At 39.9% G+C, this 16,926-nt stretch overlaps 1 protein-coding gene across 2 annotated transcripts in view; it reads right to left on the bottom strand.

The window, feature by feature from the left end:
* Positions 1-204: 204 nt before the first annotated feature.
* The window catches only part of LOC127581745 (transmembrane protein 35B-like), a 39,352-nt gene continuing 22,630 nt past the window's right edge, over positions 205-16,926 (bottom strand). Inside the window, exons 3-4 of one of the 2 annotated variants that reach the window (XM_052036423.1) lie at positions 6,237-6,378; positions 2,269-2,395 (exon numbers count right to left, since the gene is read on the bottom strand). In XM_052036423.1, the coding sequence (XP_051892383.1) occupies positions 6,251-6,378 (128 nt within the window). In that variant the 3' untranslated portion in view covers positions 2,269-2,395; positions 6,237-6,250. Of the gene's footprint in view, positions 2,396-6,236; positions 6,379-16,926 lie in introns of both variants that reach the window. The other variant, XM_052036422.1, reaches the window with a different exon arrangement.

Here is a 16,926-nt window from a genome sequence, read left to right on the forward strand (position 1 = left end):
CGCTACGCTACCGTGCTGTTAAAGAAGTTTCTCTTGAATTCCCTAATCCATGTTTTAGTGACCATTGATTTCTCCTTGTTCTAGTCTCCCTCCAAGTGAGAAAGTCAATTAAAAGTGGCAAAGGGAACTGTTCAGACAAAATCATTTTAATTTTGTTAGAAATTAATTCCATTCAGAGGTTTACAATGTGAGACTTTTTATTAAAACAATCTTTTTACTTGATTCTCAATCGTGACGTTACTCAGTAAGCACAGAATGGAACAGGCAAAGGGTTATACAGAATGAGATGATACAACAGGACCTGATGATGTGTAATTAGATTTCCATTCAGACATCAGTAAAAAAAACAAGCCGGTAGAAAGGGACTTGCTGCTTCCTCTTCACTGACAATAACCTCAGCGGTGATATATTTTAATAACGATGAACTATCACAATTACCAGTTCAATTATGCTGGAATTAATACCATTTTGAATCCTGCCCCTGAGCACTGTGGAATGTTTGCAGTGAAGTAGTTCAATCCTGTCCACACCTGCCAAGTATCTTTCATCACAGATTGAACTTGGTCAAATTTCAAAAGGTACAGAACACAGAGCAAACTATACATCTTCCACCATTTGCACTTTGAATGTGAGATGATATACTAGTTCCCTGCACAGTGGCTACATAATTAACTGCCTGATAAATAAAAAAGGATTTCAACAAAAGACAATCAAGAATAGGTCATAAATCCATGAATATCATAACATTTATAAGTGATTACAGCTTATTTCTAAATTCTTACAATAATCATCTCACATTAGGTCATGTATAGAAAATGTTTCATAAAAACTAATATCGGTGAGGTTGCATTTGGAATATTATGTTCAGTTTTGGTCACCCTGCTAGAGGAAAGATGCAATTAAGCTGGCAAAGGTGCAGAGGAGATTTACAAGGGTGTTGCCAAGACTCGAGGGACTGAGTTAGAGAGTGCAGTTGAGTAGGCTGGGACTTTATTCATTTGACCATAGAAGAAGAAGGGATGATATTACAGAAGTATATAAAATCATGAGGGGCATAGATAGGGTGAATGCGCACAGTCTTTTCCCCAGGATTGTTGATTCAAAAACTAGAGGACATCGGATTAGGATGTGAGGGGACAGATTTAATAAGAACCCGAGGGACAACTTTTTCACCCAGAGGGTGGTCAGTATATGGAATGAGCTACCAGAGGAAATGGTTGAAGCAGGTACATTAACAGCATTTAAAGGTTCTTGGACAGGTACGTGGATAAGAAAAGTTTAGAGAGATACGGGCCAAATGCAGGCAAATGGGACTAGTTTAGATGGGAATCTTGGTTGGCATCGACCAGTTGGGATGAATGGCCTGTTTCTTTGCTGTATGACTCTATGACTCTATCTGCTGAAATCTGAGAGTATTTGGCACTAATCAGAGAAGCTTGATGATCTTCTTACCTAAGAAAATATTTTCTTACCACAGAGGGAGTGCAGCAAAGACTCCTCAGACTCGTTCCCGGATGGCAGGTTTAGCATGAGGACAGATTGAGTAAATTAGGCCCATATTCTCCAAGGTTTAGAAAAATGAGAGGAAATCTCATTAATATTTACAAACTTCTTTCAGGGCTCATCAGGCTGGATGCAGGCAGTGTGTTTCCCCTGGCTGAGTTGCCAAGGAATAGAGGTCACCACTTCAGAATTAGTTCATGGCTCTTTAGGAGTTAGATGGGGGAAAATTTCTTTGTACAGAGCACGGCGAATCTCTACCTTGGAAGGCTGTGGAGGCTGAGTTAATTCTAAACAGAGATTCATAGATTTCTGGATATAAAACGAATTAAGGCAAATGGGTTGAGTGCATGAAATTGGTATTTGGGTAGATCAGCCATGATCTTGAATAATAGCAGAACAGGCTTGAAGGGCCAAATACTTCTGCTTCTACCTCTTATGTTCTGACATTAATCTGGTGATTTAGTCCTGTCAATTTAGATATTCAGTAACTGAACCTCCCTCCCTGATGCCAAAACCCAGTCACATCCTGCTGTCAATGTTACTAGTTTGATTACTTTTTCATGAGTATGTTATCTTCCTGATAGATAGTATTCCATCATTTCTACCTCATTCCCAGTTGCCCTATGGAATTTTTTAATCGAAGCATGGCATTAATTCCCTTCAGTTAGCATGTTTTACATAATTTCTGATTTAACATAATGTTCTGATACTGTGCAGAAGCCAGACTGGTGCACGGCACCTGGAACTGAGAAGAGAGTTGGTCATTCATCCTTCTGCTTCTTTCTGTCTCTTCCCCAGACATAGAGGAGCAGGAGTAATATGCCAAGGCAGATGGTGGCTGGTATGCACATGTAAAGCGGTTTCTTCAGCATCAGCAGGGAATAGATGGCACCTGTAACATTATATGTAAAAGAATTAAATTACCAGCTGCCTTTTACAAAATTCAGGGCTTTCCCCAGAATCTACCACCTTAAAACGCAAAATCCATTTGATGTACCATGACAAGGCATAGCCATTCATCAAAGAAAGTTCCAGCTTCTTAAACAACTTCCATCATTTTTCTTGTAGTTATCTTTCCTTCTTGTCTTCAGGTTCTGCCTCAGGCTGGGGATGGTCCAACACCCAAAGCCTTCTCTGGACCTCACTCATTCACCACCCCTAACACCAGGCAGTAAAAGCTGGGAGACCAAATGCAAGTGGCGAACCACACGCCAGATCCTGATGGCTAATGTTCAACACATTCCCTGTCCAGTGAGATTAGCTGGATGGCAATCATGTACAGAGACTGGGGATGGCAACCTCCATTGACAACATCCTCTTTAGTCCACATGTCAAAAACCATGCCAGAAGAGATGAACTAACAGCAAAACAACTTCCTCTTATGCCATGTCTTCAACATTGTTCACAACTGTGCAAACTAACAAAGTATTTGGGAAAACAATCCCAAGACCCTGTATTAAATTTTCACAGAACCTTAAGAGCTTTCTGCTGTGTTTTCTGAATCAGACCTTTATTCCTTAAAATTAAAAATTTTAAAGATTGCATCCCTTGGATTAGCTTTGCTCTTGGGCTGGAGACATCTGAACATGAGATGTGCACTACAGAGCAAAAATCAGAGGATGCCAGGTTTAAATGGTTAACTGGTCTGGTCATATTGCATTAAATGCTGTAGTTGATTTGGCCAATGGTGCACGAAGGAGATATTTACTTCTGAATCCAGAGATCTAGGTCAGAGAGACTTTTAGCCGAATACAAGTGGATCATACAATAAGGCAGAATTTTTTCCTGCATTGGTGAACCATCCTAACCCCAACCAACTACCGGGGGTGAAGGCCAGTTAACTAATGCTGGAAAATTCAAGATAAGGGTTCCTGCTTCTGTCAGGATGCCTAGCTAAGGAAGAAAGGAAAACTACTCAAACCAGTCGGCCACATCATGTCAGAACTAGTTGTTACTCTAAAGAGAATTTTTTTTATATGATAAGTTGGGCCCTTTGTCTAATTCATTTCTCTGCTGGATTTTAATGTTTAACAGACCGCAGCAACAAGACAAACTAAACATGCATTCCTAAGTTGTTTGGGCACAAATGACAAGTCCTTTTGAACACACTCATGATATTTGGGCAGATGCATTCAGACAGTCTCAGCCAAAAAGACTGGAAGTGCCGGAGAACAGGGAGACAGTGAATCTCCATCTCTGATCTCTAGAGTGGAAATGGCAAAGAAATTCTTGACCTACTGTTAGGAAACTGAACCATGAAGACAGGTGGACACTTTCAGCCTTAAAGATAACAATCGTCTCCACACATAACATAATCTAATTTAGGAAAAGTCAATCTGTAAAACTCTGAGAGTAGGACATTGAGCACAAATGAAAATTAGAAGAAGGCAAGGACAAAAAAAACATCACAGTCAGCAAGCAACAGCAAAGGATGCCTGTTAGGTCAGTGTAAGCAATAAAAAGATGTGAACTGTAAAATATTGCTGATGAATGAGTGATGATTTAACAAGGTCCCTTCCTTAACTTTTTTGTCACCTATTTTGACAGCACCTATTTACTCTCCTTAAATTAAGTCGCAGTTCAGAACTCTGTTGAGGATTTTATCTCCTGTGGTCAGTTTTCCAGCACTCAAGTGGAAATGCCAGGAAACTGCATCCTGACGTGTACAGGTGCAGAACTTCTACTTGGCACTGAGGACTTCAAGCCCAGGAGCTCACAAAACCTCAGCATGGTCGGTGCAAGGAGTGCGCCATCTCCCAAACTGCTCCACCCAAGGCAGAGACTCCGGGTCTCACTTTGGTTTTGTCAGTCTCCTCAGATCCCAAGGAACTGAAGTGGAAGCAAGTCTTAGTCAAACCCAAAGGGCTTCCTGCACCAGAACTCAATAGGATGGAGACCTACTTTCCACTTACCACTCACCTAGCACCATCCAGTCGCGAGAACCTCCCAGTTTACCTTCCCCGATGCTGGCTTTCCTTTCAATACAGGAAGGACTTTCAAAATATGACAATCATTGGATCAGACACTCCTGTCATGTTTCCCATCAGCACAGAACCCATGTAAAACCCTTTCTGGAATGCGCCTTTCTTCTGCTGTATGACTCACAAAGCAGTCCAAGTAATAAAACAAATGTTGAGTTTCATAAAATTCAGAGTGGTCAACAGAACAGTCAGTGCAGTTTAGAAGGTGATTAATTCAAATCAATGTATTTACAATATATCTCATTTTAATACAATCTTTTTTTATTAGGATCTCAAGTTGCAAAATGACAAAGCAAGCACAGCGTGCAGCAGGCAGAGATAATACAGAACTAGGGAATGGGGATGCAGGGTCAGATGATGAATGGCTAAACTTAAGGAGTTAGTGCAAGGCTCAGTAAAATACACAAACATAGCTAGAGAGCTGTTGCTCTCCTTTAAAAATGGAAATATTTAAACGTTAACAAAGTTTTCTGTCCTATAGCGGAAAAAAGCAAGTATTACAAACTTGGCTAAAAGTGACAGGAACAACAGTAAGATAATGAAAATTCATTAATAATGAACTATAAACTTTAAAAGCACGTTACAGTTTTAACATATAAACCACTGTCACTATTACAATAAATCTACTGGAATTAACATCATTATAAATCCCACCACAGCAGGGCGAGAAGTGTGCATTTAGAGCACAAATACAATCCCCTTTTGTCAGCTCCCAAGGATTCTCAGTGCAAGTGAACATATTTGAAAACATGCAGAACATGCAATAAACAATAAACTTTCCTGCATTAACATTTTAAATCTCAAGTAATTTTCCATTTCTCTTCCACCAGACTGGCTACAAAAGCAATTCTTTGATCAATTGTGTCTTTCAACATAAAAATAGTTACATTTAAATAGCACCTTTCAAATCTCAGACTGACTCAAAGCCCTTTGCAGCCAATGGAGTAAGTTCGAAGTTTGCACAACAGTAACAATATAGGAAATGGGGCAACCAGTTCGCATACAGGAATCTCCTACAAACTGTGATGGGGAGCAGAGAGCATATTTTAGTGACATTGGTTGAAGGATAATTAATGGCCAGGATACCAAAGAGGACAATGCTATTCTTCAAATCAATACCAGAAGGTATATTATTCATCTGTAAGGCCAGGCAAGGTCACAGTTAACTTGCAGTTAACACCTTAACTGAAAGGTGGCACGGCTGACAGCGCAGCACACACTGAAGGTATCAGTCCAGGTCTTGCACTCCACCATCTGATATAGGACCGATCAGGAACGGGGAGCACAGTTACACAGCCCTTGCAACTGACCCTCGACTGATACCAATCAAAGCAAAATGGGCCACTATCCAAGAATATTAAGACAATTAGAGATGCTTTTGGCTGTCCCACATTTTCTATTTCAAACCAAAGATCAGTACACATAAAAAATACACATAAAATTATTTTCCAAGTGCTCCATTAAAATTAAGTTATAGCTACTGGAAGCTGGATACATCTTAGGCTAAGGCTGTCTGTACCTGACGTTTTCAGTCATATTACTCAAACTATAAACTTAAGGCATTGACTGTTGAATGTTACACTCTCTTTCCCTGCCTTTTCTCTTTTCTAACTGCTTGTTCTCAGCTGATCTGCTGAGTTCAGATCAAAACATTGTATTAATTCCCCTTCAGTAGACATGTAGGACATAGTTTCATTTTACTTTTCCTTTTGAAATTATCACTCTATGGACATTCCAAACATCCCCCAGCACCTGGAGAGTGATGGCTACTTTTCCTTTCTCTCTTTTTCTCTTCCCCAGACATAAAGCAGCAGTATCAGTACGCCAAGGAAGCCAGCAGATGGTATGCACATGTAAAGGGATTCCTTTAGTGCCAGGATGCAATACAGCTCACCTGCAGAGTCATAAACAAAAAGAATTAAATATGCTACAGTCTACCTTGAACAAATTTCACTGCTCCCCTTGCCTCCCAGACCACAACTCCAGATTTTAAGGACAAACTATTTCTAAAGAAAGTCTCAAGGAAAATCTCCAACATCCAAATTATTATTCATCATCTTTTAGCAGTTTTCATTACTTCCTTCTATGGGTGCTGATTTATACTGGGGTAATAACCTTTTTAACTTACCCACACTAAGACACATTTAATTCACAAATTTTAAAACGTTACACAGTAGTATAGCAAAATTCCAATGAACCAGGCAAGTACAAAGGAAACATGGGAATGGTACCCGGTGAGTTCTGCGGGAATGTGGGTATGGGGGCCCAGTGTGTTTTAAAATAAAACAGAAGATTATTGGAGCTTTTTTTATATATCTCATTCTTGGAATATTCAGTGACTTGGATTTCACAGACCCATGTGGTGGGGAACTCCACAGGTTCAACACTCCAAGTGAAAAAGTTCCACCTCACCTCAGTCCTAAATGTATCCTGTATTGTAAGACCGTGACCACTAGTTCTAGGTGCTCCCCCTCCTCAGCTGAGACAATTATCCTCCCTGCATTCTGCCTGTCGAACCCTGTCAGAATTTTTCAATCAGAGCAGGGGTTCACCACTTTAAAATGCTGCCTCAACTTCTTTAAAACTCCCATTCTTAACTCCAGTGCACACAAGCCCAGTCGACTCACATCATATGACAGTCCTACCACACATCAGTCTGTTGAACTCTAAACACAAATTAGGACATAAAAGAGTAAGCTCAAAGCTAGGCTTCAGCAGAGACTGAACAATGGATAATCCTACTACATATAGATCATATTACACAGATGATATTGACCTCCATTTCTGAGGGATATTGGTTATTTGTTAGGGAATGATTTCAATTGATAGAAATCAGCCATTGTGGACATTGTGAGCAACCCATTCAAGGGTGAGCAAAACATTCAAGTTGGGACTGAACATTAAATAAGATACTCAAATAATTTATCTTGGTGAAACTTAAACAGAAGTAACTTCAATACGACAATAATCCTCATAAACTTAAACCTTTAAAAACCACAGCACTTCAAATTGAGGCAATCAGATAAAAATCAGAATCTACCAACAAACCTAGTCTTCTCCTCAGTCAACAGTAAGTGAGTCATTCTGACACATTCTTCCTCTGTACACGAAACCATTAAAAAAGAGAATCAATGCGTGTAACCAGATACTTTCCCACTATTCTATCTATTAAGTAGATATGGTTTGGAATTTCCCTCCAAGAACCAGGTAACATTCTGCACACAAAACATTTCACAACCCTTACATTCTTTCCCTGTGAATCCACATAAGCAGGTGGATTTACAAAGAATGCTGACAGAGGCTTTTTTACTTGTGAAAGGAACCAAGGATAGGAATAAAAATAATTCAAGAAAAATAATAGTTGAAATGAGAAGGCGATGATCACAAAGAACCTGATAATCATCGACAGATAATGAACACCTCTGCAGGACAAAGTGGAGTCAATATACATTTGTGATAGTGGGACCTTGGAGACTTGATTATGCAACTTTAAATGTTAAAATAAAATTTGATCAAATGCAGGATTAATTGTTGATTCTGAAAACACTTGACAAAAACTCATTTTGAAATGCTATCTCAACTGAAATCAAACTAAAGTCAATCCATCCCTCTTTTAACCCATTCCACATATTTTCAACCAACTCTTTGGATTTATTAAATGAAGTTGTAAAGAAACCTGTAAATAGTTATTTATAACATGCTAACAAAATAATTGGATTCACAAATAACAAATTTTATGCAAGTACATAATAAAAGAATACAGTAATATATAAAAAAATCAGCCATCTATATAATAATGACCCATCAAAACTTTAACAACTAATTAACAAGCTATTGGTCTTTAACAAACACCATCAGAGATCAAATCAGTCAGCCACCTCACTGATATTTGCAAGCGTACTGAGCAAAAATTGGCCTCTTGCTGCCAACAAAACAGCAGCCAGACTTTAAACATAATTTATTGGCTGTGAGTCACAGTGGTTTATTCTGACGTTATGCATGGTGCTTTATTGCCATCATTGTTTCTATAATGGACAACAGTTTTTAGTTCTAATTATGAAAGCCAGATTATGTTATTGGTCAAAATTCTGAGGTAAAAATAACAGTGCTCTGTGTTAGTAAGGAGTAAATCTGTATGTTTGCTAGTAAACACAGAAATTGATTTGCAAGTTGCAATGCTCCAGAATCTTGCAGAGAAACTTAAGCATTTGTATGTACAGAAGAGCTCATTTGCAATATATACACTGGACATAACCACTAAATGCACCTGAAAAGATTTGGGCTTGCCTGCTCAAATCTTGAACAATGGAATGTCTTACTGCCAAACAAACTGATGCTCATAATAATTTATTAAAACATGGAGTTTCATTCCTCTAGATCACAATTATAATAGGAAATAAAAAATTAAAATATCTTCCTATTTCACTCTTTTATTGCCCCTTTCATTTCTCTTTCTCAATTCCATCTCTTTCCTTCTCTTTATTTTGCCAGATTTGCCACTGAATTACCAATACTAACTCCCACTTCCTGGTTAAGACTGTATCTCCCTCTAAGAATATTTAAATCTGATGGTTAAGCAGATAGAGCATTGCTTACCTTGTTCACACAGGTTCCAAATCCTTTGTTGAGAATGTTGTGCTGTTTTAGCTCTCTCATGACTGTAAATTGCCATGCAAAGCCTCACAGAAAACCTTGCAAGGGTAAAGAGTTGCAAATCCCACTTGTGTGCTGTTTACCATATAATCCAGGCCAATGTCATTCTGATTACAAACTGCAGAATATTTATAAATTAAATCCTTGCACACCTTGAACCATTTAACAAAATGAAACACAAAATAGTGTATACTGTATGTATTGTGTGCTTAAAGCAACTTGAAAAGAATGTTCACAGGTAAAAGGATAACCTATAGGAAGCAAGCTTTATGGTGACTGTACACAGGCAGCCATTTTTAAAAGGATCAGAAAGGATAAGAGGCAGCTTCAAAGGCTGAAATGTGTAAGTAAGGAATTCCAAACGTTAAGGCCTTATCACTGAAGGTACTGCCTGCTGCTGTTGGGGTGAAGGGTTGCTTACAGACTCAAGATGTCTAAGCCACCAAAATATGGATCAAAGAAAGCTAACACATAGGCACAGCAAGCAAAACTGAAGTCAAAAAGCATGTTAACCTTGATCGCAAAGGATTTGATGTACATTCCTGGAGTACTGTATGTAGGTTGGTCCCTCTATCTCAGAAAGAAAATAACTGACTTGGAGGTAGTGCAACAAAGGATTGATTCCTGGAATGAGGAGCTGTCACTGAGGATGAGGACAATGCACCTGTATTCTCTGGAGTTTAGAAGGATGAGGTGTGAACTCACTGAAACATATGAGATTCTACAGAAGCTTAGGATGTTTCTCTTGGAAGGAGAAAATAGAATGAAGGGTCAAACAATTAGGACTGAGGTCAAGAGGAATTTCTTCACTTAGATGATTGCAAATCTTTCGAATGTTCTACTCTTAGAGGGCTGTGGATGGTCAGCTGTTGAATACATTCAAAGTTGTTTTCTGAAATCCATGATACTTAGATACCATGGGAGCCTGGATGGGAAGGTAGGTTGTCAGCAGCTGAGTGGGACTGAGGGTGAATGCAGAACTGAGTGCCTTGAACAGGATGAGCTCAGAGGGCATGAGTGGAAATAAGCAAGAAACCAAGAAACAAAGCAAATTTAGGAAGAGCAGGGACATCTTTGGTAAAGGTTTAGTCAACTGGGAAAGGGAACCAGAGACATTTGGGCTAGTGGGCAAAGACCGAGGGAGTTGAATGGGTGGTCTCAATGCTAGTGACAAAGAAGGCTGTCACTTTTTGGAAGGTGAGGAGCATGTTAAGAACTTGGAGACTGAGAACAGCAGCAAGAGTTATCTGTGCTTTCCAGATGAACCCAAGGATAAAGTACTTTGATACGGCCAAGTCAGATCTTGTAATGAATGGTTAAACCAGTTGTATAGTAAACATAGTCATATTTATGCTCCTTTGATTGAGAGCATGAAGACTGGGAGCAAATCAAGGGGAACCCCAGATTAGGAGAAAGGTTTTCACTAGAAAGGTGGAGGTGAGGGTGAGGGTGAGGATGAGAGTACCAGGAGAGGGGGGAGGGAGCTGAGTGGATCATCAGCTCCATGAATACATATGAATTTAAAACAGGAGTAGGCACTTGGCACCTTAAATGTGCTCTGCCATTTTATACAATTGCACCCAATCTGATTATAATCTCCATCCTGCATTCAAATCTACCCATAGTTATCTTTCATCCCCTTGATTATCTGTCTACTTTTGCCTTAAAAGTATTCAAACACTGCTTCTTATGCCCGTTGAGGAAAGGAATTCCAAAGACTCACATCCCTCTGAAAGAAAAAAAATTCACTTCATCTTTGTCTTAGTTTTAAGTTCTCTCACAAGAGCAAACATCTTCTCCACAGCCACCTTGTCCACTACCCCTCTCCTACCTCCAGTATCTTATATGTCTTAATCAAGTCCCTTCATACTCTTCTAAACTCCAGTGCCTTGCCTGTCCAACCCTTCCTCACAAGACAACCTGTTCATTTCAGGTTTTAGTCTCACAAACCCTCTCTGAACAGCTTCCAATGCATTAGCATCAAAGACCAATACTATACATGCATAGTCAAACAGTACAGGAAAAGGCCTGTAGGGTCACTGAGTTCATGCCAATCATCTACACCAATCCTGCACAATCCCAAGCTTATCCTCTCCACATTTCAATCAATTCCACCCCTCTCACCTCCGCTCTACGTCCCCTTTCCTGTCCCAGATCCTACTCCTCACCTATGCCCCAGGAACAATTTACAGTGGCCAATTAACCTACCAACCAAACATCTTTGGGATGTGAAAGGAAATTAGAGCACTGTAATCATCTAGAACATCCTAGACAACTGAAACATAACCTCCCTAATCTTGTATTCAGTTTCCCTAGCAAGAAATGATAATGTTCTGTTTGCCTTCCTAATTACTTACTGAACCTCCATTCTAGCCTCTTACAAATTATGCACTTGGACACCCAAATCCCTCTGCATCCCAGATCCCTACAATTTCTCACCACTTAGATAACATGCTTCTTTTTTTCTACCAAAATGGACAATTCCACATTTTGGAATTGGAATATTATTGTCACTTGTACTGAGGTACAGTGAAAAACTTGTCTTGCATACTGTTCATACAGATCAATTCATTACAAGGTGCATTGAGATTAGTACAAGGTAAAACAATACACAATGCAGAATAAAGTGTATTCTCAGAGACATCGAATTTAGATTTGAAAGAGTAGAACAATTATAATAGACGTAATGAGTGGATCTACAGACAGCAGCTTGCAACGAGTCGTCCCGCTCCAGTGATACCACAATATCCCACAGTATTCCCATTTTCCCACAATATTCCATTTACCAGATCTCTGCCCACTCACTTAACCTATCTATATCGCTCTGCAACCTCCTTATGTCATTTCACAACTTACTTTGCTATCTATTTTTGTGTCAGCACTATAGTTAGCAAATATACCTGCAGTACTATCATCCTAGTCATTTATATAAATAATAAACAGTTGGTGCCCCAGCACCAAGCCCTGTGGCACATCACTCATTCCACCTTGCCAACACAAAAAACTCTTGTTTCCTATCCATGTCAGTACCCTGGTCAGAAAATTGGGGTAAATTGCCAGGCAGAAGAGTTCTTTTCCAGGACAGAGACAGAAGGGTTGATGGAAAAGAGTGGTCAGGAATAAATGGAAGTGGTTGCAAATCCCCTTGCCTGAACATCATGCAGAAAAATACTCGCCTCAGAATCAAAGGAAGGTGTAAACGAGTAGCTTTGTAACGAAGTACTGAAAGATTATGTCAGTGTCTCCAGCCCGAGAGTTGAGGTTATGGAGAAGGTAAACTCATTTGAATGGGAATGATCAGAGTTTCAGGCACATCTCCAGCACTTCCTGGCAAGCTCCCTGGGGAATGTGACAGGCCTATGGAATGCTACTCAAGGGACCAAGCTGGGGAATTATTTATTTTAATGTAAAATTCAAGATTGCAGGTTGCTTGCTTAGCAATGGCTTCTCTCAGTGGCCCCACATAAGTACATAACATTTAAGAGCAACTGACTCTTCGAGCCTACTTTGCCATTCAAGATTATTGCTGACGTTCTACCTCAACACCAGTTTCCTATACTTTCCTGCACTATTCACATATCCCTTAATTCCTTTAATATCCAGAATCTATTGATCTGTTTGAAAGAACTCAGTGACTGAGCTTTCACAGACCTCCAGGACAGGGAATTCCAAAAATTCACCACTCAGAGTGAAGAAATTTTTCCTCATTTCAGTCCTAAATGGCCTAGCCCTTATTCTGAGATAGTGACTCTGGTTTTAAACTCCCCTTTCAGGGAAACCCTGCATCCATCCTATCAAACCCTATAAGAAATTTGTAATTATTTGTAAAACTTACAAATTTCTTATAGGGTTTGACAGGACTGAAACTGATGATCTGTGGGAAAATGATAATTATTACATTAATAGACTTTTTAATTGATCAGCTCCAGTCTCTCCCTTTCTTCTAAACTCTTGTAAGTTGACAGTCTACTCAATCTCTCTTCATATGGCAAGCCTACCATTCCTGGAACCTCCCCAATGAATCTTCGTTGCACTCCCTATTTTAACAAGTACATCCTTTTTAGGTAGAGACCAAAACTGTACTTCATACTCCAGGTGCAGTATCACCAAGGTTCTATATATTTTCAGTAAGACATTTCTTACTCTTGTATTCATTTCTTCTTGTTAAAAGGCCAACATCTTCCTAATGTTTGCTGCGGCTCCATGTTAGCTTTCAGGGTACAAAGGGTCCTTTGAATATCAACATTTCTCAATCTACCATTTAAAATATAATCTGCTTTTCTATTTTGTGTGTTAAAGTGAATGACCACACATTTTTTAAGATTATATATTCCATCTGCCATGTCCTCATCCACTCACCCAGCTTGTCTATATTCCTTGAAGGCTCTTTTAATCACCCTCACTACTCACAATCCCACAGTTTTGTATTATCAGGCTGGACAGACTTGGGTTGTTTTCTCTGGAGTGTCAGAAGCTGAGGGGAGACCTGATAATTGATAAAATTATGAGAGGCATAGATAGGGTAGACAATCTTTTTCGCAGGGTAGAAATGTCAAGTACGAGAGTACCTGTATTTAAGGGAGAAGGGGAAAAGTTTAAAGGAAATGTGCGGGGCAATATTTTTTATACAAAGAGCGGTGGGTGAATGGAACGGGCTGCCAGGGGTGGTGGTGGAAGCAGAAACAATAGTGGCATTTAAGAGGCTGTTAGACACATGAATCTGCAGGGAATGGAGGAATATGAATCATGTACAGGCAGAAGAAATTTAGTTTAATTTGCATCGTGTTCAGCGCAGACATCATGGGTCAAAGGGCCTGTTCCTGTGCTGTACTTTCTATCAGTAACCAGTCTCACTTTTGATTGGAAAGAATACAGCTTGTCACCAGAAGGATCAGAATCAGGCTCCTTTTCACCAAACATTCACCATGCAGGATCAGGTGGTCGAGGATAAGGCACTGAATTGGATGCCAGTCTCATGGAAGAACACATCCAGCTTTTAGGTATAGATTTTCTGTTTGTAATTCACTGTATACAGACAGGACCTTCTCCAGAAAGAGCTTGTCTCATTCAGCAGTAGTGGTTAGTCGAGCTAAGTACTTGTTAAAAGTTACATTCCTTGTGTACTTTCCATCTACGTTGAGTTTTCAAAGTGGTGAGAACTGGTTAAAAACTTGCAGAACTTTTCAATAATGAAAACCACAAGTCAGCATAAGGGTTCAAAAACGACATAAAAATGATCTGGTACTTTTCATACATCAAATCTTTTGAACCAGCATGTTAGAGGAGTGCTCGGAATTAGCGCAGTAAACAGCAATTTCCTATACAAAATAAATAAAACCACAATCGTAAATTTTATTCAAAAAGTGATAAGCATCATGTTGAAGTTACCTAATGTCCCACAAGTCTTCTCTGGTCACAGTAAATAAATACTAAATCATTCCCCATCCAGAAGACAGTAAACTTCATCATATTTTATCATATACCCAGCTCCACATATTTTTCTGGATGTTTTTAATGTACTGAAACTGATAATCCGTGGGAAAATGATAATTATTACATTAATAGACTTTTTAATTGATCGCCTCTAATCTCTCCTGCCACTAGCCCTAGTATCAGACTTGCAACCATTCGAGACTCTTTTTAACCACAACACAGACGAACAAAACTAGGATACTGAGTTCATGAACATTTCATGGTTTTAACCCAATGTTCCAGATTCACAAAAAGTACCTGTGAACAAGTCAATTAGTCAATGCTGGTTCACTATGATTCTGTAACATCGGAGGGAACCAGTCAGGTCCACTGAATTCCTGGACCTGAGCCAAAGTAGACGGGTCAATCCCACTGTAGCACATCCCAACAATTAATTCCTCCAGCCTGGTTGGCAGCATTGACACAAATTGTCAGGAACAAAATCCTGACTTGCTTTCGCACTGAAAAAGGCACAAAAGTATGCAGTACATGATGGGCCAATAGATGTTTTGCCTGAGCAAATTCTATTGTGCTTAAGGCCCAAGGCATCCTGTACAATAGAAAAGGAATTTTATGTCTGACGCACTCTGAGATCCTTCCACTGCTCAGTTTATGCTGCAGAGCAGGCAAAGGAAGAGCTATGCCTCAGGACCAGGTCATAGGTCGCGATCAGCTGCTTGGGGACTTTCGTAGCTGTGATCAGGTGAGAAGGGGGGAACAAGTCTGAAAATGTGCTGGCAGTGTGGTTGATATGTGTAACATGAGGGGAGGAAGTCACATTTGAGATATTTGTGGTGTGGTGATTGTTATTAGCGTGGAAGGCAGGAAGCTGTCCTTGGGGAACAGTGCAGTGAATTAACCTGAATTTAAGGGTGGGCTGTTAGTCCAGATTTCTGGATTACCAGCTGAGTAACTTAATTGCTGTGCCACCACTGCGGCCACAATATAAGGTGTTGTCAGCGATGCTCCCTTAGATTCTGTCAAGAGCACTTATCTGCAAGCTGTACGTCCTCATCTCAATTATAGACAAAAGACCCAAGGTGAGAATGAATTCCCTTTGCATCAAAGAGCCATTTAAGTGAGTCCAGGGTAAAGAATAAAACATAAATTCACTAAAGCCTGGAGGTAGGCTCTCCACGAGCTGCAGTCATACCTAGTCTGAAAAAACATGTTGTGGTTGCAGAAAAGCCCTCTCAGTTCTAGAAAATTGAGTTTTATTGTGTAGTATTCTATGCCCAACCATCTTCAGCTGCTTCATCCATTCACTGATGTTTCACTGATGTGTTCATCAGTGTTCACTGATGTTTCCACAATATTCAGTTCTACTTCCAACTTGCCAGTGAATGAACGTTCATGTCCAAATGCAGGTTCCCAACTGGACAACTTTGTGGAATGGACCGATAACCAGCAAGTAATCTTCGCACCATGCATGCAAAGAGGTTTCTATTCTGGAGGCTGAATGTTTAAATGGATCACTTGTGCTCACTGAGGCAGAGATGGAAAATTCTGCGAGGCAAAAGAGGTACAGAACGGATTTGTCTGTTACAAATCAGCAGTGATCCTGCAATGGATTTTCCAACAGACAGGAGACGAAGAGTTACTGAGCAGGGAAACAAGTCCTTCAGCCCACAGAGCCAAGTACCTATCCATACTAAGCCCATTTTCCTGCACTTAGCTCGTAGTCATGCTGTTTCAAGTGCTCATCAAAATATCAAGTCGAGATTATTGTCATGTGCACAAGTACGGTGAGCTACAGTACAATGAAAAACCTGCTTGCAGCAGCATCACAGGCACATAGGTACAGACAACACACAAAATATAAATTATACATCAATTATACAGAACAAATATCAAAATAAATATTACAAAATATTATGTCTCCACCATCTTCTCAGGCAGTGGGTTGCAGGTCTCGAACACTGGGTGAAAAAGTTCATCCTCAAATCCCCTCTAAATCTCCCACCCCCTTTTCTTAAACCTATGCCCCTGGATATATGTCCTTCTGCTAAGAGGAACAGTCTCTCACTGTCCATCCTATCCATGCCCCTTTTGCAGAGCTCAGTCAGGTCATTGCCCCGTCAGCCTCCTCCACTCCACAGAGAATCAACTAGCCTATCCAGTCTGTCGTCACAACCAAAATGCTCCATCCCTTGCAATATCCTGGAGAATCTCTCCTGCACACTCTCCAAAGTAATCACGTCCTTCCTACATGTGAAGACCAGAGCAGCACACAATATTCAAGCTTTGGCCTGATTAATGTTTTATAAGGTTGTCCCATAAGCTCTCTGCTCTTATATTCCACGCCCTTACTAACGAA

This window comes from Pristis pectinata, chromosome 22 (assembly GCF_009764475.1).
Source record: "Pristis pectinata isolate sPriPec2 chromosome 22, sPriPec2.1.pri, whole genome shotgun sequence".
NCBI lineage: Eukaryota > Metazoa > Chordata > Chondrichthyes > Rhinopristiformes > Pristidae > Pristis > Pristis pectinata.